General features: G+C 38.0%; 3 protein-coding genes across 8 annotated transcripts; 1 reads left to right on the top strand and 2 right to left on the bottom strand.

Annotated features, from left to right (window-relative positions):
- Nucleotides 1-4,446: 4,446 nt before the first annotated feature.
- Nucleotides 4,447-15,626, bottom strand: LOC124222062 (protein FAM193A). Of its 3 annotated transcripts, none has more exons than XM_046632644.2 (18): nt 14,768-15,626; nt 14,295-14,488; nt 14,043-14,219; nt 13,835-13,962; nt 13,179-13,366; nt 12,875-13,005; nt 12,616-12,726; nt 12,060-12,437; nt 11,868-11,979; nt 11,644-11,728; nt 11,130-11,543; nt 10,845-11,045; nt 10,484-10,636; nt 10,266-10,399; nt 9,787-10,128; nt 8,022-9,657; nt 7,093-7,842; nt 4,447-5,282 (listed from the first exon to the last, which is right to left on the bottom strand). In XM_046632644.2, the coding sequence occupies exons 1-18, from the start codon at nt 14,993-14,995 to the stop codon at nt 5,089-5,091; spliced, it is 5,556 nt and encodes a 1,851-aa protein (XP_046488600.1). In that variant the 5' UTR covers nt 14,996-15,626; the 3' UTR covers nt 4,447-5,088. The 3 variants fall into 3 exon arrangements, with proteins under 3 accessions (XP_046488600.1, XP_046488598.1, XP_046488599.1); XM_046632642.2 differs by having other exon boundaries at nt 13,835-13,974; nt 14,768-15,625; XM_046632643.2 differs by having other exon boundaries at nt 10,851-11,045; nt 13,835-13,974; nt 14,768-15,625.
- A 405-nt stretch (nt 15,627-16,031) lies between these two features.
- Nucleotides 16,032-20,818, top strand: LOC124222064 (rho GTPase-activating protein 19). Of its 4 annotated transcripts, none has more exons than XM_046632648.2 (7): nt 16,032-16,493; nt 17,011-17,180; nt 17,256-17,465; nt 17,545-17,921; nt 18,007-18,369; nt 18,536-19,330; nt 19,528-20,818. In XM_046632648.2, exons 1-7 carry the CDS (start codon nt 16,369-16,371, stop codon nt 20,293-20,295), a joined length of 2,808 nt encoding a protein of 935 aa, XP_046488604.1. In that variant the 5' UTR covers nt 16,032-16,368; the 3' UTR covers nt 20,296-20,818. The 4 variants fall into 4 exon arrangements, with proteins under 4 accessions (XP_046488604.1, XP_046488602.1, XP_046488605.1 ...); XM_046632646.2 differs by having other exon boundaries at nt 17,008-17,180; XM_046632647.1 differs by lacking the exon at nt 16,032-16,493 and adding an exon at nt 16,700-16,842.
- Nucleotides 19,051-22,013, bottom strand: LSm1 (U6 snRNA-associated Sm-like protein LSm1). The gene is made up of 3 exons (XM_046632653.2): nt 21,566-22,013; nt 21,229-21,413; nt 19,051-21,121 (listed from the first exon to the last, which is right to left on the bottom strand). Exons 1-3 carry the CDS (start codon nt 21,609-21,611, stop codon nt 20,948-20,950), a joined length of 405 nt encoding a protein of 134 aa, XP_046488609.1. The 5' UTR covers nt 21,612-22,013; the 3' UTR covers nt 19,051-20,947.
- Nucleotides 22,014-23,574: the final 1,561 nt, after the last annotated feature.

Raw genomic sequence — 23,574 nt, 5'->3', positions numbered from 1 at the left:
AGCGGGAACGCGACGCAGAGTCAAACCGACTCCAACTTGCAGGGTAAGGTAACACCGAAGACTTCCTAAGCAATGGAAGAGTGGAGAAACCCTTAAGAGGTGAAGGGTACACGCGCCGTAAATCAATGATCATTACCGACTGACAGCTGAGCGCAATGAAAGAAGATCCAAATTTTCGGATCCTCCACTCCCGCATACCCGAATGAAATATTACCGGGTGCTAATGTTTTTATGGGCTTGATATTCGATTCTTTGATTGGTCGTTCAGTCATTTGCTACATTCTTCGTTATTTCTTTGGGAATATCATTACCGCGGGTTTGAGAAAATCGACGCTTAAGCTCAGTCTCGCTGCAGGGGCTTCCAAGTCAGTGTTTATTATACCGTTATTGTCGAAAATTAACGAAATTCTTCTCAAATCTAAAAATCTGTTTCAAAGATTCACTCTCATCTTCAACCTCCGAGCCACACTGCGCCTCGACAATGTCCCGTACAAAGATGACAATTTGAAAAATTCAAGCGGAACACCGCAGGCTGCTCAAATACAGATTCGATTCGGACAGTAGGAAATACTTGCGTTAAATTTAGCCCATCAGAGCAATACCTGTGAATGAAACCAAGAGCCATTCTCATTGTTCTCCCTGCTTCGGAATTCCGCCATTCCCCGGTGCGGCAACAACGACTGTGCTAAATTCCGAAGGTTCTTGGATGCGAAAGAGGAATGAGAAATAAGAGGCGCGGTGATTCTTGTGTTCGGGTTTAGGAAATTTTCGGAGTTATGCAGCCGGGCGTTTCTGCAAGCCTCGCGGCGCCCATCGAGCGATTCCCGGAATGATATTTTTTCTTTAAATTGGGTTTTTTCTTACTACGCTGTTGCAATTTATACCGGGTATACACACATGCGTCTATGTAAAGCGAAGGGATGCGCGCGGTGGTTGATGCACCGATGGAGACGCAGGGTCCGTGTCCGTTTGATCTCGCCTAAAATAGTCCGAGCTCTGCAAAACTTCTCTCGCTCTCTCTCTCTCTCTCTCTCTCTCTCTCTCTCTCTCTCTCTCTCTCTCTTTATGTGCCCCCCTACGTGCCTGTGTGGCTGAAGAGCCCGGCTTAATCCTCGACTTTTCCACTCGTCTTTGTCATTTCATCATTTTTCGTCTTTCGTGTGAAGACGGGCATTTGATCCGAAGGAGTGGTGAACCACCGAGTCTGGCCGAGCCAGAGGACGAAGGACAGACACGCGATTGACGCTGTAAGGATCTTCCGAAACGCGTTAATGTTGAATTATTTCATCACCTCTCCAGCGAATCATCACCCAATGACTAGAAATAAAGTCCGAGAAAGATGCGAATGCGAAGAAAGAAAGATAAAACTTGTCCCGAGAAGTCATGCAAGGGCAGAAGGCACGAGACACGGCGCCAGCAGATGTGACTTTAAACTTGAAAAAAACTCTTTACCCATCCATTCATCCAGTCCAGGGACACGACATGTGTGTTCTTTGCCGCCAGGGGAAATACATAATAGAAACTTCCTCGCGTATATCCGTTTTTCTTGTTCTCTTCTTCAAATTCTCGAGTATCTGGCTGAAATATCGGTTCATTACCGACAATGAGCTGAGCTCGTACTGTTCGACTTTCGGCTAAAAGGTTGCGTCAAAACTCAAGGGTTTCAAGAGCCGGCTTTTCCATATTCTCCCGTCTAACCGAGCGTTTGCTTAGGTTGGAAGACGGCGGTTTTCCGCCCTTGCGGAGAAACTTAATCGCCCGTCGTTTGTTACATTTGTTTAAGCAGATACACCGAAGTGTTCGTATACTCGTTCTCGTATTAAATAATTCCAGTACTTCCGGCTACTCGCAATTTCGAAACGCTTGCGTTGAGTAACGTAATAACCGTAGATCAAATTGTACGTATATAAGATAAATCTATTGACCTTTAATGTAGTGATTACTGGCACAAGGTGAAGTCCACTTCCGATGCGTAAAATATCCTCAATTTTAAATAACGTAGCAATAAAATAAACGCAGCTATACAGCATACGTTTTTTTGAATAGAATTTTCAGTACCCGACGTGCCTCCCACGGAGTTTCGCGGCAAATTATATACGTGTATTATACGAATACCGTACGCGAGTACGTAAATACTGGATGGCCGTGAAATGTTCTGGAGAACTTTTGGGTACCAATAACGAGTAAAGCGTGTATCGGAGCACCGCAGGCTGGAAATTACGACTTGTGCGTTTAAAAGCACCGCAGCAGTCCGCGATACTTTACGTTTTAATAGCACGACCGCATCTCCAATGGATTTGCGTGCAATAAACTATAACCGATGATCCATTGTCTTGTAATTCCGTGATTTATGATACCGTGTTGGACAACGGTAAAATAAGCAACCGTGGCACGCTAGAGACTCCGCTGCAGGACAAGGTACCCGGGATGCGACGTGCTTTTAGACCCTCCAGGCTCCCAACTCCGGATGTATAAACAACGCTGGCCTCCAGCCTCTCACGGTTCGCGAAATCCAAAAATTTCTTCGTAACTCACGTCGAATAAAAACGTCACACGAATATTTAATTTCCGTTCCCCTAATAAAAAACGACCAGCGCCAACGCGCATGCTCGTTTGCCTTCTTGGAATCTCCAATACGAGATATTCCAATTTTCAGATTGGACATTTAGCCCCCGAGGATGATAACCGTAACCGGTAATTTGACGAGCAGAATTCTCAGTTTTCAAGCTTCGCGTTCAAATCGAATGATATCGAAACTACTATCGCTGAAGTTAGTTTCTCTGTCGTGAAATAGGATTCAGTTGTTCAATAGTGAAGAAAACGATCGTATGATCGGAACAGAATTGCAGGCGACCATATTGATTTAGTATATATTTGACTAGTATTTAAATTATTCGTCTGATAGTCAATTTGAATTTCTCATAACACGGTGTAAAATACTTTGTATTTAGCACTCTACGTTTTTCCCAACATGATACTTAAAAATTGACGAATTTCTCGTTTGGGCCGACGTCTTCTGTTTGCCATTTCGAAATAGAAGACTTTTGGCCGAATGGCAATAGAATATATCCAGTTTCCCTTTCTCCGTAAATCGTTAGCTCCAATTACCCAGAGCGCCCCGCTGTTGTACGCACCCTTTGGCGTATTTACGCGAGCCTAATGACTAGGGCACAAGTCACTTATACCGTACCAATTATATACCTTGCAGACTGACAATAATTACTCGAGGGAACCCAAAGAGAACGAGAATTAGAATTAGTGATTCCGGATATCCTTTTTCGCCCGCACCTCTGTGGTTAAAGTTTCCGCGGAACTTATTCAGGCATTATCCGGACCCGTGACGAGGGATTTTGAGTAACTCGACTCAAGCTCAGTCAAGCCCTGAATTTTTTTGCTTTCATAGTCTACGTTGCTTTCAATTCTTTTTAACATACTGAATATTTAATTAATTTTCTACGAATAATGAGACGAAGGCGATTCAGCTCTTTTTCACTAAACATAACATGTTGTTTGCATTCAACGAAATCAACACTGTTCAACAGATTATACATTGAAATGGAAAAATTCGGATGATTCAGGGGTTGAATGAAGATAAATGAAATGACAAGCTTCCATTTTGACGAAATATATCTTGATACAAGAAATCCTATTCTACGATACAATACTGCTAACAATATAATATGGTAAAAAACCCTGCTCACAGAGGAGTTTTTAGTACGTAGTGTAATATATATCCGTGCATTGGGACCGAATAAAATTCTCGCGTGTGCAACACGTGTCGGAGAATTCTAAGTATGTCTATTCTATATTTACAACATTCATATTAATTTCGTAGTTTCTTCACAAGATAAAATACAACATTACAAGAAAAAAAAAATAAAAATAAAGGAACATCAAAAAGAAAAATCACTTACAAAAGAAGCGCTTTGTCACTTTCGACAAAAATTGGTATATAATTGACCATTTTTAGTGTAGCAAAATTACATTTTTACACAACTGCAGGTGATAAGGTAATGATGATTGTATCGCGTGCAACGTGTACATGAATAACCTATCCCACGAGACCAACTATTGTCTTGCACAGATTACCAATATTCCATGCTCACGGTCCTGCGGTAATTGTTTGCATGCAAACACACTTGCTAAAATAAAAATTATACAACTTAATACGAAGTATTCAACTTGCAAGTATACTTGTACAAATTCCATCTAAGGCAATTCAAAATTTAATTGACATACATGTATAATACGAATTATTATTAACATATACGTATAAATTATTGAAAAGTAATAATTATGAACGAAAAGAAACTTATATAATTTTTTAAATATATTATTGTTGTACTTTTATTGTTAATTCATTTTTTACATAAAACCCAATTCATTCAATAATGTAATAAATAACTTTGAAAATGATTTTATCGTTTTTCGATTGTATAATGAATATTTACAACTTTTTATAGTGTTTATTTTTTCACTACTGGTACACGAAATGTGTATGATAATTATTTTGGCAAGCATGCACAGTACAAAATTGATCGGTATATGTATGACGTATGAGTATAAACGGTGAAGTTAATTGTAGACAGATCATAGAATTAAAAAATATGTCCTGAAACATTTTGCAGCCATTATTCTGTGTATATCGATTGAAATTGATAATAAAAAATGACAGCTACTTTGGCAGAATTTCTACATGGCAAGTGGATAGAAATAAAAATTATCCTAGAATAGATCTGCCAAAGTATCGTTTCGCTTATTTTTTGAGCGACCAATAATAAAACTGGTAGTGATATAGTCTGGGATTACGGTAGCATATCAGTTCTTGCAAAACAGCCTTGTCAATATTTTTTCCTTACGTCGATACTTTGTATTAAACCTATGCGAGCTCGTAACAATCATATCATTACACTATGCTTTTAAATGCTTATACTTATAATGACAGTAACTGTACTGTGTAATATTCTATAATACATGGCTGTCCCGCGGCGTCAGTACGTTCTATTCAATAATAACAAACGGCAATGCCTTTTTCGACGACTACGTATTACAAACGGAAAATAAAAAGAATAATAAACTACGGATAAATCAGTTGGCGGCAATAACTGTCGCCGGAGTTGACTTCTTCTTTAAAACAATATCCTTGATGTTCAGGTTAACCTTTTCCTTTCGCGCTGGTGGAACGGATTGAAGACAAAAACGCTTGAAGGCCTCCAACTCGCGTTCTGCGTCGTCCATCTCCCCGTCCTCAAGGTCTATATCTTTAGGCGTAAATACGCTCTCTGCAAAAGACACGCTCTGAATACAAGAATTTATCATTTCTTGCGCACTGTACTGCATAGAAATGAGAAACCTAATTTACAGTTAAAAAAAAAAATAAGTATATACATACATATATATATAAGTATATCGCATCGCCTCCGACATATCGCGAAATCAGTTTGTCACTAGTGTGTGTGTGTGTATTGACTGAAAAATTTATCTGTAATGTCAGTGAAAAGTAGGTATCTGTTTCTCCGTAATTGAAGAATATTCTAAATGTTCTATCAATTTTAAGAAATATCCATACATTGCATTCACGAAGTTCGAAGTTACATGACTCGTCGAGTTAAATAAGTCTGTACATATGCGTGCCTTTATGGTTCATCTGTAAAGTCTTCTCTCTGCCAGTACTAGTGTATAAATATTTGTGGACCGTTTGTTCGCTATTACTTTAAATATAACGCCCTCTGTCAATTGAAAAATCTGTCTACTATCTCGTGCACACTACGTGTGTTTCTCTTTTCTCAGTGTATGTGTTTATTGGCAATAAAAGTTGAACGCAACTTAATTCCGCTGAATATTCGGATGATTGGCCGAGTTGAATATAAGAAAATTTAAATAAGGTTCTTGCATTGAACGAACGTATCCTTTGACGTGACTGAACTAAAAATCGTATTTCTTAATTGTGTAATTTGATTCAATTATCTGGTTTTACGATTACAGTATTAGAAACTCTCTCAGTCCCATTTAGCAGGGGTAGTATGTTATATACCGTCAAGAAAAAAAATGAGAATTTCGATTTAAAAAAATTAATTTTATTTTCGTCGAATTATTGAAAAATTAAATATAGCATTATCCATAGTATCTTAATATCACATAGTATTCCAGTCAGTGGATTCGCCGTATTACGATAATATTTGGTTTGTAAACTACGTAACGTTGAAAGTATTTAAGTACATGGATCAATTGTCACAAATTGATGTGCTTCGACTCTCTTTTTTTTTACTACTACAAAAGAAAGATAGTCTGTAATTTTCTCTATTCACTCAGATCACTTATCCAGACGGAGATTTTACAATGTATCAAAAATCGCACTGATAATGCGTACCACCAAACGATTCCCAATTTCTTGTTGTATAATAACTATATTGCGCATTCCCACGCTATTAGCAGATATTAATCTTTCTCGTTGTACTTAACAGTTTTATTTTTATATCATATTAAACTCATCCAACGAAACGACACATTACGTAGTTTATATACCACAAATCATTAAGTATCATCCATTTGTACAAAACTAAAAACTGTAATAATTGTCAAAATATCAATACGAAAATTAACTACTCATAAAATATCAAAATTTACTATACTTCACACAGCGACGATAGTTATTTTTCCCTAATAAATCTGGAATAAATATTACGACTCCACGAGTTGAAAAAAAAAGTTAGAAAGACAAATGAAAACAGTAGTCGTTTTTAGACAGTAATACAAGTTGTAAAGCAATGTCTGATAATTTGACAAGAAAAAATAAGAATAAATAATTGAATAAGTTGAAAAAAGATGGAATGAGAGAGATTGGTGAAGTAATTATCCGTGTGTGTAACACCCGTGGTCATAAAAATACTGAACATAATAAAACGAAAGTATTAACAATGAATAAAGTAACAAACAATATACCAAACGTCTACAGAACTTAAAGCATTATAAATTAACAAAACTAATCTGGCCACGGTAACTAGTCAAGAATCATTTCTAAGTAAACATGTATGAATTGTTAAAGACAAATAAGCAAATTTACATGGTTAAGTTATTTATTGTTGTTCTCACCAACGAGGTTCCAGTCATCTCCATTCTGTCGAGTTCCATTGCCCTTTTTTTTCTTTTTCTTTCCTTTTCCGCTACTTGACGCTGCCATAGTTGCGCTAATGGCTTCCCTGACTGCAGTTTTAGCCTGTTGAACATTGTCCATCACAGCTTCAGATCGAACTTTGGTTAACGTTACACTGGTACCTCTCAAATTAATGCCATTTTCGGGAATGGGCTGTCCACCAGTCACTTTACTAATTTGGATATTAGCGAGGCCTTTCAGCCCTGTACAATCCGGTGTTAACCTGTTCCGAAGCTCAGCCAAACTTGATGGGATAAAATTGTTTGGTTTTCCACCAATATTCTGCTGCGTCACAGCTTTATTACTTGACAAATCACCTTTCACGATAAAATCAGGTTTCGCTGGCGGCGTTAAGCCAGCGTTAATTGCCTGTTGAAGCGCTGGACTTCTTATAGTTACCATACCATTTTCCGATACTTTGATAATAGCAGCTTGTTGTGTCGGTTCCATTTTCGGAGGACCAAATGCTGGATTTCGTATCGTAACCATATTACTTCCTGGATTGTGTAAAATTCTAGCAGATGCATCGGTATGCCCATTCGTTAACGGTATACCATTTACCGCGTTATGTTGCAGAACTACGGAATTTAGTACTGCACCAGAAGCATTTGTAGAACTCTTATTGTTACTTTTCTTTTTCTTCTTCTTTCCACTGGTACTTTGGGATTGGTGATTGTCTTTCGAAGAATCTATAATAACATAAGAGTATCTACAAGTTTCTCACATGCATATTAACATTTAAAACCGTTTATTGCAAAGAGCATAGACTTCGATCATGAATTTCAACGGTTTAACTCGAAAATTTATCAAAAGCTGTGTCATCTATACTAAGTTAGAGTAAATTAAACTCAAATAACAGGAAACTCACCTTTTTCATTGGACTTGGGTAGAAGATCTTGCTTGAGCTTCCCAGTATCTACAACAATGACATTCCCTGCTCCTTGAGGAGTAGCGTAATTTGATTGAACTCCGCTCATTGGAGCAGCTATTATAGTTGTTTGCTTGGGTGGATTCACCGGTTTTGATAATGGAGTAGATTTTATAGGCATAGGTTTAGCGGGGGCGTTCACTTTAGTTATTGTGATACCCGGTGGTAGTTTGAGATTTTCAATAATTAGATCCGGATTTGCACCAATATCCTTAAACTGATTACTAAGAGGTGAACTCAGAGATTCAGTGGCAGTGTTTGGACTTTCGGCAGTGATCGATGGTTTAGGTACAATCGGGCTTACTGTGTTCTGATTTTTCTGATTATTGTTTTTTATTTTCACGGTATTATTATCGCCCGAATTTTTATTCTTATTACCAAGGGTTTGATTATTCTTCTCCTGAGATTGTCCTTTTGACTTTTTATTGATGGAATCACTAGTAGAATTTTGTTGCTGTTGTTGCTTCTGTATACAGGGTGTAGTCACTGATTGTGCGCTAACTTTACATTTTTTATTATTACTTGGCGGCTGTTGCTGTTGACTTTTACTTTTGTTTCCAGTATTATTCTGTTGCTGCATTACGTTCTCCTTATTTTCTATATTTTTTTTGTCCTTCTTGGACTTGCCAATTTTAGACTCGTCTACATTCTGCTGTTGCTGTTGCTGCTGTTTTGTACTAACTTTCTTGTCATCATTCTGCTTTCCGGCCCTAGGTTTCTCATGAGTTTGTTGATTTTTAATATTTTTATTGTCATTGATATTACCTTGTTGGTGTTTCAAGTTCGTGCTACTTGATGGCTGCTGTACAGGGTTGGACTTAGCCTGCTGCTGCTGCTGTTGCTGCTGATTAACGTTTCCTTTACCTTTCTTCTTCTTACCACTAGCTTTTTGGCTTTGCGGCTGTTCAGGTTTTGACGACATAGGTTCCTTTGTTTGTCCGTTGACCAATGTGAACAGGACTTTATCTTCTGCTGGTGTTTGCCCCTTCAAAGTAATGGTAACTGTTGGTTCAGCGTTGTTAGACTCCATGACTCTTTTGATAGTAACAATTTGCGGCTGATTTTCAGACTGATTTTTGATCATTCCTGCTGCTTTCATGAGTGCTTCTTCCTTTGCTTTGGCTTCCCTCTTAAGCTTCTGTCTTTCCTTCTTACATTTTTTTTCGCTTTTCTCCTCAAACTTTGATGGTGCAGAAATATTACTTTTACTACTGTCAACTTTATCAATAATCGTTGCAGCTTTACTTTTTTGACTGACTGCGATAACGTTTTCGTCCTTCTTTTCAACATTAATTCCAATCTTATTTTTTTGATTCGAATGTACCGGCGGTGATTTCACTTTAGTCCCGTCTTCTTTTTCTTTTTTCTTATTTGATGGTTTAAGCGTCGAGGTTATTAGTGGTGCTGATGCAGGCAGTATAGAAACTTCTGGCAATGTACGTTGTGGCAGTGACCTTTGTAAGAGAGGTTTTTGAGGATCAACAACAGTTATAGTAACTTCAGGGGTCTTCTTCTGCAGCTCCATTATTCTCTGTTTCTCTGCTTCTTGTTGGTCCTTTTTCAGCTTCTCGTCCAGCTATTATGTACAAGTACAATATAAAGACATATCTCGAAGCTAATGAATGTGAATTATTGTTAAATACAAAATTGCCCATTAATCAATTTGACAACTAATGATAAGTTTTTTTAGTAACCAAATGCTTACTTTTTTCTGCCTTTGCCGCGCCTTCTTTTCCGCCTTCTTATTGTCTTTTTTACTATTCTGATTACCCTCAATGAATTCAAGCAATGCCTCCAAGTCCCTCTGATCTCTGGTGTTTTGGTGTTGGACAGGAGTTACGGAGACAGGAGTGTTAGGCCTCGGTACGGGTTGGTTAAGTAAAACATTAGAAGTAGGTACAGTGTTCGAATTTGAGGATGGGACTTCGATTGGAATTTTTGGTGGACTACACGCAGCCTTACACTTCTTAGCTTTCTTCTTTGTCAAAAGTTGCCGTAGTCTCTCTCTCATTTCATTGTAATTTCTGCTGACAGGTGCTACCGAAGGCTGTAAAACAGAAGTAGGAACTTGTAACCAAATATCCCCTAGATAAAATTCTCTTCTCTAAATAATGTGAAAATTTGTATAACAGCTAAGTTATGAATAATCGCGAAATTTGTGATAAATTTTAGATAATTACTAACCACTCCATGTCCAAATACTTCGCAGTAGCAACAATCACAGTGTCTGCTAGAATCTCTAGGAGTTGAACTACTCGTCGAACACGAATCTTCTTGGCTACTTCCAGAATCTGAACAATCCCCATCACCTGCACCAACTATAATTAACAAAATCTTGTTTCAATAGTTACCGATAAAACTTTCAAATGATATACCTGTTATTATGGATTAAAAATACTAACGGTCACTGCAAGACACCCTCTTTATATGCTCGATGTTAGCTTGTTTGTGACAAGCATGTGGAACATGATTGGGATGAGCATGTCCACGATGAGGAGCTGCTGCGCCCTTCGCAAGATCCGGTAGTGTACCACGCGAGTGAGAATGAGTGGGACCTGTATTTTCACAGCACAACATATAAATGTCTACTAAATACACTGTTTCTTTAAATATTGTTATGCTGCATTCAACGAGAGGAGACACTTGCGATTGACAGCAAAGTCTCCTTTGAGCTTTAAAACCGAGCTTAACTTTGGGATTGTGAATATTTTATGATAATCTGAATCTTTGTTAGAATCAATGATGGAACGATATGTCACTTACACCTACCAGGATGTGGCAGATGATTGTGATTGTGGGTGATGTTAGGCGTCTGGGTGGTCGAGTGCCTTGTTTGAATATGCGTTTGTTGTGTAGCGCTTGGCCTATTTGTTGTCTTCCTTGAGGCTGAAGTTGGTTTGACAGCAGGTATGGTAAGAGATTCAGGCTGTCCATATCCGTTTGTCATGGTAGGATCTGAGCGAGCTAAGAAAGATATCACATTTACGTTGGAAATTAGACAAAGATCTTGAAAACGTTTTACTAGGAAATTTGAAAAAAATAACCTACATTTTTTTAAACACGGACATGTATCCCATTTCTGTTTAGACTTTAGTAAACAAGAGCAAGGTGGATTTTCTAGCACCTCTTTCTTCCTCTCTACAATTTCCTTCGCGTGTCGATAAACACATGGACACGGTTGCGGTTCAGTCTCTCTTAAATCTGTGTCTTCCATAGCACACTGAATTTCATCTAATTGCTTCTTACTGAGACTTATCTCCTCGGATTTTTTCTTTATTGGTGTACCAAATGAACAAGATTTTTTTTCATCTGTTTTGCTACCCGGTGATGTGCTTGTTTGACAAGCCGGATTGTTCGGTTTCTTTGGTCCTGCAGCAAAAGCTGCATGTAGATTATAAAGATGCGGATATACCACATTCATATCAACCAAACCATTCTTCGGTGCTGTACAATTCACACCACCTATCATAATGCAAAACAAAACATGTTTGGTAAAAAACAAGATCGTTTGGATACATGAATTGTACATTGCTAAAATTCTGAGCAACAAATTCTTTCTTACCTGATAAACCGTTGCTAATTGGTGGGAATGGATTGAAATTATTCGTTTGCAGATTGAGATTAAGAGATGGTCCTTTACCGATCCGCTAGTAAAACAAAAAGTTATAGAAGTTTGTGCATACAATGAAAAAATGAAACATTTTCACATATCATGCATAACAGCGAGCTGTCTATGCATTAAATTTTAAATCTCTATGTTTGCCAACAATTGTTCAAAGTACTTACAGTAGGCGAAGTTTGAGGCACAGTGCAGACATGACATTCGCACGTTTGTTCGTCACCTCCGCCAATGTCCACTTCACTTCCCTCCCCATCAACTCTCTCATCACTGACCGGACTAAAAACCAAAATATGTCTTTCGAGAAAAATAACATCAACTAACGTGACAAAACAAACCATACTCGTGTCTTATTATACCTTCCAGACCTAGGCGAAGGCGGCGGTGTGACGAAACCATAATTAAGAACATGGTTAACAGCGCATTCATAGCCAAACCAGTATTCTGGTTCATTGTAATGACCGTTCAATGTTGTTACTGGGCCAATATTATAACTATTGATCTCTGTTAGGACCTCGGTCGATGTTAGCGCTCCCACCATGTCAGCAAGGCGTAGATGTGTCGACTTGTTTGCATCGTGCGCAAGACTCTCTAAAATATCAGTGTCTAGCGGCAGATTCAAGGCATCCAGACCGAGGTCTGAATTCGGACTGGGTGGTCTACTATTCGGACTCAATGCCCCGACTGCCCCCAACGTAGCAAGTGTTAGTAATTGCTCATCAAATTCCGTCAACTCACTGTAATAGTTAATGAAATTTTTTTATTATTATTTTCTGATTCGTCCCTTCTCATTTCCCTAAAAGAAAGTGTAAGACAAACTTGAATACACTGGAGATTAGAGCCTTGATGATTGACGATTGATAATTACCTAGATATGATACTGAACTATATGTAATCAAAAGAAGATTCACTAACTTAGAAGTTCTGTTCCACATTCGTTGTTGAATAAGTTTTCTTCGAGCTTTAAACAGCTCCCAATCTTCCCTGAGCATTTTCTGTTTTGCTTTAAGGGCCGCCTGTTCCTGGCTGAAAATTTAAATCATCTATTATTTTTATGTACTAGTTGTGAGTCTTTCAATTTTGATCTACAAAAAGAATCATGAGAAAAATGTGCATGAATTACACAGCTAAATCATCATTCTTGATTTACATTGCAGGAAGAATAGATACGTACTTGTATTTGTCAATTAGGCGTTCAGCTTCTGGCCACATGTCCCCGATTCTTGTCATTTCATCATCAAAAGCAAGATATCTGTGTACAAGACCTTGGTATTCGGCACCTTTTAGTGGCAGAAGTTTTCGTAGCTGAAATATTCGTTGCATTTATGATATTGGTTCAAATAATTTTTTTTTCCGTTTCAAATTGGTAAGAAATTTTCTTACACACATATATATATATATATATATATATATATAACACACGTGTATGTATTGAGTTGCCTTAGTCTTATCAAATATCAACATCAAATGATTGTTACCTGTCCAATAAAGGGTGGCAAATTGTTCTGTACAAGTGGATCGGCGTAGACGCAACTCTGGTAAAGCCTTTTATTCAAGCAATCCCACGTAAGATTAAACTTTGAAAGATGTTCGTTCTCCAATGGCTCTACCAGACTGGATAAGTGAGATGCTGCTGACAACAATACATCATATCCATCCAGCAATCCTGTTTAACCAACATATTTTTGAAATATTTAATATATAGTAACAGATAGCACATAATTTTCTTACTATTTACATGTCGTTTGAAGAGGCAAAAAAAAAAAAAAAAATGTAAACTAATATGACAATGTAATACTTATGATACTACAGTGCTATCTTCAAAACAAGCTGGGAAACAAAACTCGGTATTCTTACTCCACGGTTTTTGCAACTAGTAATGATATATTTAGACAGACGGCCTAGTTCTAAACTGACAGATTGTCTTGTGAATCGTTCTAATTTTAAATTCCTAATGATATTGTATAATGATAAAACTGATACGGAAAATCTGCTATAAATTTCAAATCAAAACTAACTTTCGAGTTCTTTTTTTTTTCGTTTCGTTAATTACTTATTATGAGATGCATCACTGGCGATGACAAAATACGAATACGGCAAAAATAAAATTTATTAAATCATTTTTATTACCTACCACTGAGAAAAATTTCAGCAAGGTTGCTAGCATTCCGAATATGTAGAAGATCGAGAAGGCGAACCTTTGTCTCCATGACAAAATCTTGGGCCTGTCCCTCAAGCCTCATAAAAAGCTGATGAGGATCCCTTTTACATAATCTGTGATAAAATTGAATGATCAAAGAGATAAGCTGTTGCTAAGTACAAACAAGTGAAAGATGACTTACTGCAGAATGATTTCATGCATATTCTCCAAATGAGCTTTGTCATATTTGAGACGGGACGAATGAGGTACACGAGAAGTTTCCGTAGCCGCTCTGAAGACCGAACGTATGTGCTGCCTCAGTTCCATCCACAATCCCTGTAGCCTTGTTACTTCTTCTAACTGCTCAGTCAAAAGCTCCCTGAAAGAACAAAGCAAATGTCCATATTATTAAACAATATTTTTAAATGCGGTAGTTGATAATAAAATGTTTTACCTTCTGTCTTTACACGCGTCACAAGAACACGGTCCTTTTGGACGTTGTAATGGAGAATTGGGTATAACCAGCATATCGGTAACACCATCTATTGTATCCTCTGCATTACTTTTGACGGACGCCAACTCGTTAGATGCCATATCTTCATCTTGTCCAACATCAATATTCTCTGTAGCTTCATGTACACTCGAATTCTACAAAATAAAACCAATCCATTTGAGATGATTCATATACACCTTCCACATAAATGTTAATCGCAGGGTTCAGGAATGGGTTAGCTGTGTTGCACGGAACCAAAAGAATCGTCAATCGGGATGTGGAATTTAATTGACTTGATAAAGATTAAAAATCGTTCTATCGGAGAGAATGAAACGAGACTTCCTAGCAGTGCGTAAATAGAGTTTACATGATCGATTACATGGAAAATTCAGCCCGCGATTAACATGCTAATGCGTGTAGCAAAATGCGGGTACCTCTTTGACAGTTGACGGAAAATTGAGAGCAGATTTTTGTCCGACTGCTACTGCCGAGGCACCGTCAGCCTCCTTGCGTCCGTCCTCGTCCCCCTGATCCTTAGAAGGAGTATCCTTTTCGGGATTAGCTTTGCTGCTGGATTCCTTACCCAGGACGTCACCCATCGCGGCTTCTTCGATACTCTTTCGTTTCTCGCGCTGATCCACCTCGTCGTTACAATCGCTCATTCTATCCTTAAGGAAAATCGCACGGTCTGTCCGTGAAATTCTTACTGGATATTCGCGAGGATATACACCAATCGATTAGATCTTTCGCCCTTGGAAGGTGCCGTGTAGTAAATATCTACAGGCAAAGTACGCGTACAGTCAACATTCGCTCAATATGGCCGTTCGCTATTACTTCACTATCCCTCGTACAGCTTCGCCATCGCTACAAGAGATGTCATTGCATGCCAAATAATAATTTGATGTATGCGATGAGAGATTTCCACTGACAAACACGACGATACTCAGGCACGCGCAAAAGTTGTACGATTGTTGATGATAGAGTCGCACTTTCCGACACAACGCAAATCACAACTTGAAAACTGAACTGCACATAGGACTAAATGAATCCTGTTTTATGTATCTTGATTCACAATTGCCGACGTTGTTACGGAGTTTCTCACCATACCCTCACTAAGTTGCTAACGGCAGAAAATGTTTGAAATTATTAGTAATAAAACGTTTAAAATCGTGTATTGCAGAAATTAAGATTCATGAAAATTTTGGAAATCTGTACTAGCATGTTTGACTAAAAATCAAAACACCGGCAACGTCACTGGCTCTGAACTTTTTAAAATTCTAACTCTTACAACCGCGGTTGTGACTTTTGTAGAAAGCGTCAAGGCTTCTTCGTTCGTCACAATAGGCATGCTCTGTTTTCAACCAAAAATTATTTTTGCATCTGATCTGATGAAAGTTGTACTACACGTTTTTCACTTACGCTTTCAGAATACAATCGTATATGGGTTGACTGAGGCGTACTGAGCATATACCTATATATCATCAGTCAACGGTATATGGTATTAGGTATGGAACATTAGAACAGTTCAAACGACGCCGTTTTGCCACTCGATGACGAAGTGCCAAAATATCCCGTTTCACGCTAGGTTCACTCCATTCCCACGTAAACGATGCGCACGCCACCTTTCGAGTACTACCGCGTGGACTAATCAGATGGCTTGGCATAGTGTCACCTGACTCGCCATTACCGTGGAAACTGTAAACCGAAATGGTATCCATAGTGCAGTGGTGCGGCGTCGGTGAAAAATATCTTTAATATACAGCGAATTTGTAAGAACCAGGAAAAAAATACCGGCGATGTTCTCATCCATCCCCTTTGCTCGCGGCTTGGCCATAAAAAATCCACGCATCATGTCAATTTTACGAACATAACGAAGTACCGAATACGTGCATGTAGTTCGATTGAACATAACCGCCATTGACCAAGAACGCGTAGGTGTGTGTATGTTTGCCCTCGTAATATTTGAATCGTCGGTTGTAAAACATGTCAGCGCGTTGAGGATTTTTAACGTTAATCGAAATTTTGAATAACGAAAATGGAAGACTTTAACGAAGGGGTCGACGGAAAGTTGGCTTACAGAATGCGAAAAGTTAATTCTGAACAATTTCACACCCTCGTCAGGATGCACCTGTCCTTTGAATTGGACCTCAACACTGAAGAGTGAGTTATTCTCTACTGCAATCGGTTAACTGTCAAGCCAAACGTTTCGACGTTAGCTCGCAGAATTTATCTAATTTGCGTATTGTACAGTCCTATTTTTACATATACTTTCGAATTACCATACCACCAACAGATCTTTGCATTTTTCATCGTCTGATATTGTCATCCTAATTTGTATCCCTACATGGTTGTGTCAATGTGCATTTAGTTGGGATGCGAGTATGTCCAAGAACTGTTCTCCTTCGTGTCAATGCGTTCTGCATGCGTTGGGTAGTGTATGGCGAGAAGCCAAAAATCTAGTCTCAACCTCGGTATCAAGCACGAGATGCTGTCTGACGTACTGTTTGTGGTTTGTATTTTTAGTTGTGACTGATTGCTGTGCTGGCTTGATATTGGTAATGGAGGAAAAGCTCTGTGGTGCAATCTATTAAACCTTATGAAAAATGTATCCATATTTTTAATCATAATTCATTAATCATAAAGCACCAGTTGAAATTATATTATCTTGTTCCAGTAGCGATTGTGTGGCGGAAAAAGTCAAGCTCAAAAAATGGAGCCTGATAAGTTTCTCAAAAAAGCCTAAGTCAACCATCAATCTACAGAAGGAAGTGATAGAGGGTGCTCCTTTGTCACATGAGGGTATAACTCAAGTCAAACAGCTGATTGAATATCTGTCAACTGAACAAAGTAAGTTTGAATCAGCAATTATACACACAATACAACTATATACCCTTAATAAACGTTACCTATGTTTTAATCTAGGCATCGTACAAGAAGGGATTTTTCGACGAACAGGAAAGCTCACCAGGCAACAAGACCTGAAGAATGCACTATATCAGGGAATCCGATTAAACTTTGAAGATGGCCAATTTAGTGTTCATGACTGTGCTTCCGTTTTAAAAAGTTTCTTAGCTGAATTACCAGAGCCACTGTTAACAGACTTGCACTATCCCGCTCACTGTCAAATAGCTGGTGAATCTCATACCCATTACATGATCCCAACAGACTTTATAAAACTTAGTCATTCATTAACCTTGATTTTTTTCAACAGAGCTATGGTGTGGTGATATGAAAGCAAACGAATGCAGACTCCTTAGATCGTTACAGCTACTTTTGCTTTTATTACCATCTGAAAACCGGATTCTGCTTAGATATGTTCTAAGGTTGCTAAACAAGACTGCGAGCTTTGAACACAGCAACAAAATGAATTGTGATAGCCTTGCAACATTATTCACCCCGCACTTGCTGTGTCCAAGGAAACTATCACCTGAAGCTCTGCACATAAATTCACAGACTTTGTCAGGACTAGTTGCCTTCATGATTACAAAAGGCATTGAAATGTTTGACATTCCTCCAAAACTAGCCACTGATATTAGAGCTTACTGGGTTGAACAGGAAAGGAAACTTCTGAGTCCTACAAAAAATGATGTGAGCTTCTTTTTAATGTTTTTGATTTTTTTTTATTATTTGAAACGGAATTTCTCAAGTCTCATACCACTCTTTCCATTCACAGCTAAATGAATCAATATCAGATGCAACTGGTACAGCTCACACAGTGTTTAGTTTTGTCGATCATAAATTAACAGCCAAAGCAAACTCCACACAAGACACACAGGCAGCATTAGCGCAGTTGTACGCTCATATTCAGGCCATGCCAGAATCTACGAAAAAACGCAGGCTGGTTAAACAATTCAATAAAGAAAACGGACAGGGGACACCTAGGCAGGTGAAGAATTTGAGAACCAAAAGCCTAGGAGATTCAATAAAGAAGCATATTTTCCAAAAGAAAATACTAGGCCATAAAAAACCAGTAGACATCAACATTGGTTGTAGCAATATCACCAGATCTAGTAGCGAGGAGAATATATTGTCGTCGGTAAGTAATACAAATTGTCTTATGTGCTTTTACCACACAAATGCTGTCAGTGTCAATGTTCTTTTCAAATTTACATGTCTTGTGCTAATGGCTATTTGTACTAACAACCTCTGCAAGTGAATGCAACGACGATACTAAAATCCTCTTATTTGCATGCATTGAGCAGAGCTTGGAGAAATCATTGCTTCCGCCAAAAACGCTCTTCAGTAAATCAGATGATGAACTGAGCCCGGATATCTACGAGCCATTGGAAGCAGATAATCTACTGCATGTAAAGCATATAAGCAGCAGCACAGGGAGCTTGAACACGTCTAATCTGGGGCATTGCAAGTCAAAGAAGAAAATGCTGCTTGCGAATTTTATAAATATTAGCGCAGAGAAAAGCGTCAAAAAATTTGAAAACGCTGCAATAAATAAATCATCAGAAACGGTCAGGGAAAGTTGCAGTCAACGTGAATCAGACAAGAATAGCTGTCCAGTAAAATTGCAAAGCAAAGCTTCCAACTTGCGAGATATTAATACCTCAAAAAATCTACGATTTTCACGCCAATTAAGTGAACCTGAGAGTTATTCGACAGAGGCTGCCTCTAATATGAATGATAGCGAATTCGTGAGGCAAAATTCAGACCCGATATTTCCTGTAAGAAGAAGACCCAACATAGAAGTGGTTTTTCCTCCCAGGAAATCTATGCCTGATATACAATCTGAAATTTCTCCACAAAAGACAGAAACTTCAGTCTCTGAAACATCAAGCTATTCAGCTTCAACAGTATTGAGTAGATTCTGCAACACATATACGGCACGTACATCGACACCAGCTAAGAATTTATTACGAAAAAGTCTAGCTGCTGCTACTGCTGCTGCTACAGCTAATGAATGCACATTGACGCCCATTGCATACCACGACAAAAGCATGAGCCCAATTACTCAAAGCACGACGAAGATGAGTAAAGCTATGCAGGTATGCATGTATTCTGCACTTTCTGTTTTCACTCTTCATCCCGTCATTTTTACGTGTCTATTTTCTATTTATGTGCTCATTGTTTGCATTTGGTTAAACCGCATGTCCGCTACTACTCGATATAAAAAGGTAATCTCAAAACGTAAAAATGAAGAAGTCATGAAAATTTTATCGAAATTAATTGAAACTTCTGACAGGAAACTATGATGACTCCACGCTCAAGAAAACCAGTGATGATGATCTCTGGGTCAAACTTATGCAATCTTGCAACATTAAATAACGGATGCACACCATGCAGTTCTGGTTCGAACATTCAAAGATCAAACTTGGATCTTACACAGAAAAAAAGTTGTACATCCATTTTGGAAGAGTGTCAAAAGATAGACAGTATGAGTGGTGAGTTGGTACTAACTGACAATCGAGGTAATACCGAGACCAAAGAAAACTTCGAAAATTTAAATGAGGATAGAAATTTTGTGACCTCAATAGAAGACGAATATTGTAACGAAATAATTGAGGCAAGTAGCGTTTCCATAACAAGTACATTTCGAGAATATCTATTATCACGAAGCGTACTAACTGCGAGTCCTGTTGACTTAAGTTTCACGTCTCGTACTGACGATTTTGACCAATCTGAGTCAGATTTAAATATTCTTAACGAAGATAGACTATCCGATAGTCTTCTGCATTGCTTGGATGGAAATCAACCTAGTTCCGATACATCTGGCATAGTTTCTGGTAGTACCAACAGTGTCAGTAACTCTCCAGAGAAAATTGATGAGGTTATTAACCAATCACCAAGAAAAAGGGGAACGAATCTCCAGCGTGACGATTCTAAAAAATCTGTCACTGACAAAAAGGTTACAAATGAATTGAAATTTCAAACTCTATGGAACAAACAATTGAGTGAATCTACACTGAAACCACTAAAAGCGAAGGAAACATTACAAGAGACTTCTTTTTAAAGTGGAATTATAGTATATACATTGAATCTAATGTTCAAACCTACTTTTACGACACTTCATTGTGTAGTAAAAATTGTGTTGAACACTGTTATAGTTTTACCTAATGTGTTTTTTTCATTTGTTTAAATTATTAAGCAGTTTTTATTATTATTTACGTAATTTTGAGCTGTCTATAAACAATTAAATCGTATTAGTTTGATATCGAATACGAATTCTGTGCGAAATTTTTGTATAATGTATAGCAAATAGTTTGCTACGTGATATTTGTACTAGACTTCAATCATATGCTAAGTTTTTATCATATTAGTTGTAAATGACGATGATGAATGTTGTGGGTTTAAGTATTTAAAAATATTCTTCATTCTGAATGAGCCAAGAACGAAATTCGTGACAGTTCATTATAACTATTTGTATAAAAAAAAAGAGGTAGAATAACAGATTTTTCGAGATTCATTCGTACCGGCAGATCTGTGTATCAATAATATATATTCTCATATTATAGCGCACGCCTTATGTATAACAATTGTCTGTTGTTTTTCTTTCACCTATTTCCCTTTGCTTTCACAGAATTGAACAACTCTCTGAACATTTAGTCAGACTTATGTGATGACGAGGATGACGAAAATGAACTTGTTGTAGGAATAGATGTGGGTCAGAACATGTCATCATGCCCCAAATCCGGAATGTAGGAGAGGCCTCGTTCTTTCAGAGCTTTGCTCATCAGTTGTTCTTGATCTTGCTTCAATTCTTGCTCTCGTCTTTGAGCATCTAATATATCATCTACGGGCACCTGAGATAGTGGCAGATCCTTTTCCTTGTCCCCATCCTGAGGTGAAATTCAGTAAGTTTATAGTGCAGGACTTTTGCGCCAGCGTACAGAGCTGGAAGACTAAAAATATTGATTTGCTGAGCATAAAAAAATTGAGTGCTTACTATTTCACCCAAGAGAACAACATTCTCGCCTCGGACGATGAAAACGCCCCGAGGAATATCTCCATATTCTTTGCCGACGTGAATTCTTTCGATAGTTCGATGAAGGACCAGGTTGGCAAATTGATCAACACTTCTGAGATATCCGATAAGTGTTCTACCATCTCTTAACAGAACCATTAGCTTTTCTAAACGAACGGTTCGGGCGTGATTAATTTATCTGGTGTTACTGGTGTAATTGTTAATCAAAATATTTACATTGATGGTTAAGTGTAAACATAACCTAAATTTCGATAAATCGCTAGAACTAACGGTTTCCAACTAATTACATCAAACGTACTGTCTAGTTCTTCGAGGAGGGACGCTGTTCCGGGCACTACGTTCATTTTTCAGAGATTTTATATTAATTAAATCAAAGACTGGTTACTCAGCTACCGATTCGCTGATGCGTTGTACCCCACAAGTAACAACGCCGGCCTTCACACACGTAGGTATGTAGATGTACCGTATGTACATAACGTTAGGCAAAACTCAGGGCAATGACGAACTCACTGGGGCGACAGACATTTCCGTCTGTTCCTCTCTAACAGAGATGTCTCTACTGACAAACTTCGACAATCTTCAAATTACGAAAAATTCGAAAATGCTCAACGATGATTTCCGATTTCCACCAACTGTGGGCGTGTTCGGTAATCGACTGACCGTACTGTCAGTAATGAAAATCTACAGTATACGTCACTTGGACTAAACCGTTTTCAGTACTGACAGAACTTTCAGTCAATTTCCGAACACGCCCTGTATGACGTGTGGAACGCTGTGAGCAGCTAAAGTGGGAAACCCCCTGAAGCAATTAAATTAAAACCAAAAGTAACAAATTACATCTATCGGATTAATATATACCTTAGGAAGGTCGGAAAATATTGACATCATCCACGTAGGAAGAGGACGAATTATTGCAGAACGATAGCAACATTGATCAGTTTCAAATCCGCACTAAAAGGCATTTTTTGCCGATCCACTGGTATAAGAACCAAGGTGTACCGGAACGATATTGTGTGTCACGTAAACTATACTTTGGTAAGTTTTGGTACCTGTACCAATGGCTCGCCAAAAAATGCCAAAAAATGCCTAAAAATAGTACTTTGTTCGACAGCCACAGTAGAACCTCGATTATCCGAATTAATTAGGACTGACAATGAGCCTAGTTCGTATAATTGAACGTTCCGATACCCGAAAAGATATTTTTATCTTAAGGGATAAATACAACACAAATTTCAATCGTCAAGCAGTCTGCATTAAACATCTAAGTACGTATAGAACCTTTTTCAAACACCAAACGCTCATTTTATTACTTTGGTTTTACATAGTCGTCCATTGTCAATTAAAGAACGGCTGCTACACATATTTTAGCGACCAACGTTGTATATTTCACGCTAAAAATATATTTTTTTAGTCAACGTCCGGATAATTAAGCATAAATCAAGTCGTGGTTTGGATAATTGAGGATTTACTGTACTATCCTAACTTTAGAATTCGCGTTCAAGTAATTATTCAAAGACATTTGTAAATATCACTTTTTCCAGGACCGATTTCATTTAGAATATATCGAGTGTGATTAATTTGATTGGGATCAAGGTACCTACTTAATTTGAGAAGATATACACATTGTTTTAGTTGTATGGTAATTCGACCAAGTGTCCTTTAGTGACAAGAGGCTAGGCATTCTTGACATTTCAATTTTACATCGATTATTTATTTTTTTAATATTGCTCCAGGAGTAATTAACTACTCGGCCATGACCTTGAGGAACGATGCGTCAGAGTGATTGAACCAAAAATCTATATAAGAAAATGCAGAATACATCGCAATTACGCGAACTCAGCCCCAATATATTTGGGAAAGAAATTGACGTATCCCTCTCTTTTCGGTAGCCTGCGATTGAATTGTATATGCGATTTTATTCCCAAATATTTTGCTTTTCAATAAACAGTGCTTAATCTGCGAACGTATGACGCAAATATACATCTGCCTGCGTGCAGTGGCCTGCGTTGTTACATTATAGAGCTCAAAACAAACACAATGCTAGAATGACTCAAGGAATCTTACAGATACAGTGACTTTTACTGATTGCCAATCATGCTCAAGTATTTTATAATGTCAAGGATAAACATACGTACACATGTAAGCTTTTACGTAACTCGATGCGTAAATTTTGTTTCATATTTCCGTGTCTGATCCATCATGCCTTGAAAATATAGTGTTACTCCCGTTCTAATACAGAATTCTCTCGATATCGTAATAGTGCAATAGGATGATAGAAAATAACGAATCACAAAATCACGGGTACAG

This window comes from Neodiprion pinetum, chromosome 6 (assembly GCF_021155775.2).
Source record: "Neodiprion pinetum isolate iyNeoPine1 chromosome 6, iyNeoPine1.2, whole genome shotgun sequence".
Lineage (NCBI taxonomy): Eukaryota > Metazoa > Arthropoda > Insecta > Hymenoptera > Diprionidae > Neodiprion > Neodiprion pinetum.
The sequence above is the reverse complement of the archived record's forward strand: the minus strand, read 5'-3'. Positions and strand labels throughout refer to the sequence as shown.

What these genes read in the sequence shown, in the direction of transcription:
- LOC124222062 (XM_046632642.2), bottom strand. Translation starts at nt 14,995, where the DNA reads ATGAGCGATTGTAACGACGAGGTGGATCAGCGCGAGAAACGAAAGAGT. An exon ending in ACCCAAGTCCAATGAAAAAG is followed by an intron (nt 7,843 to 8,021) that starts GTGAGTTTCCTG and finishes ATGTTATTATAG; the next exon opens with ATTCTTCGAAAGACAATCAC. An exon ending in AGATGACTGGAACCTCGTTG is followed by an intron (nt 5,283 to 7,092) that starts GTGAGAACAACA and finishes TGTCTTTTGCAG; the next exon opens with AGAGCGTATTTACGCCTAAA.
- LOC124222064 (XM_046632646.2), top strand. Translation starts at nt 16,369, where the DNA reads ATGGAAGACTTTAACGAAGGGGTCGACGGAAAGTTGGCTTACAGAATG. An exon ending in TTGGACCTCAACACTGAAGA is followed by an intron (nt 16,494 to 17,007) that starts GTGAGTTATTCT and finishes ATCTTGTTCCAG; the next exon opens with TAGCGATTGTGTGGCGGAAA. An exon ending in TGAGTCCTACAAAAAATGAT is followed by an intron (nt 17,922 to 18,006) that starts GTGAGCTTCTTT and finishes TTCCATTCACAG; the next exon opens with CTAAATGAATCAATATCAGA.
- LSm1 (XM_046632653.2), bottom strand. Translation starts at nt 21,611, where the DNA reads ATGAACGTAGTGCCCGGAACAGCGTCCCTCCTCGAAGAACTAGACA. An exon ending in CCTCCTCGAAGAACTAGACA is followed by an intron (nt 21,414 to 21,565) that starts GTACGTTTGATG and finishes CCGTTCGTTTAG; the next exon opens with AAAAGCTAATGGTTCTGTTA. An exon ending in TTGTTCTCTTGGGTGAAATA is followed by an intron (nt 21,122 to 21,228) that starts GTAAGCACTCAA and finishes ATTTCACCTCAG; the next exon opens with GATGGGGACAAGGAAAAGGA.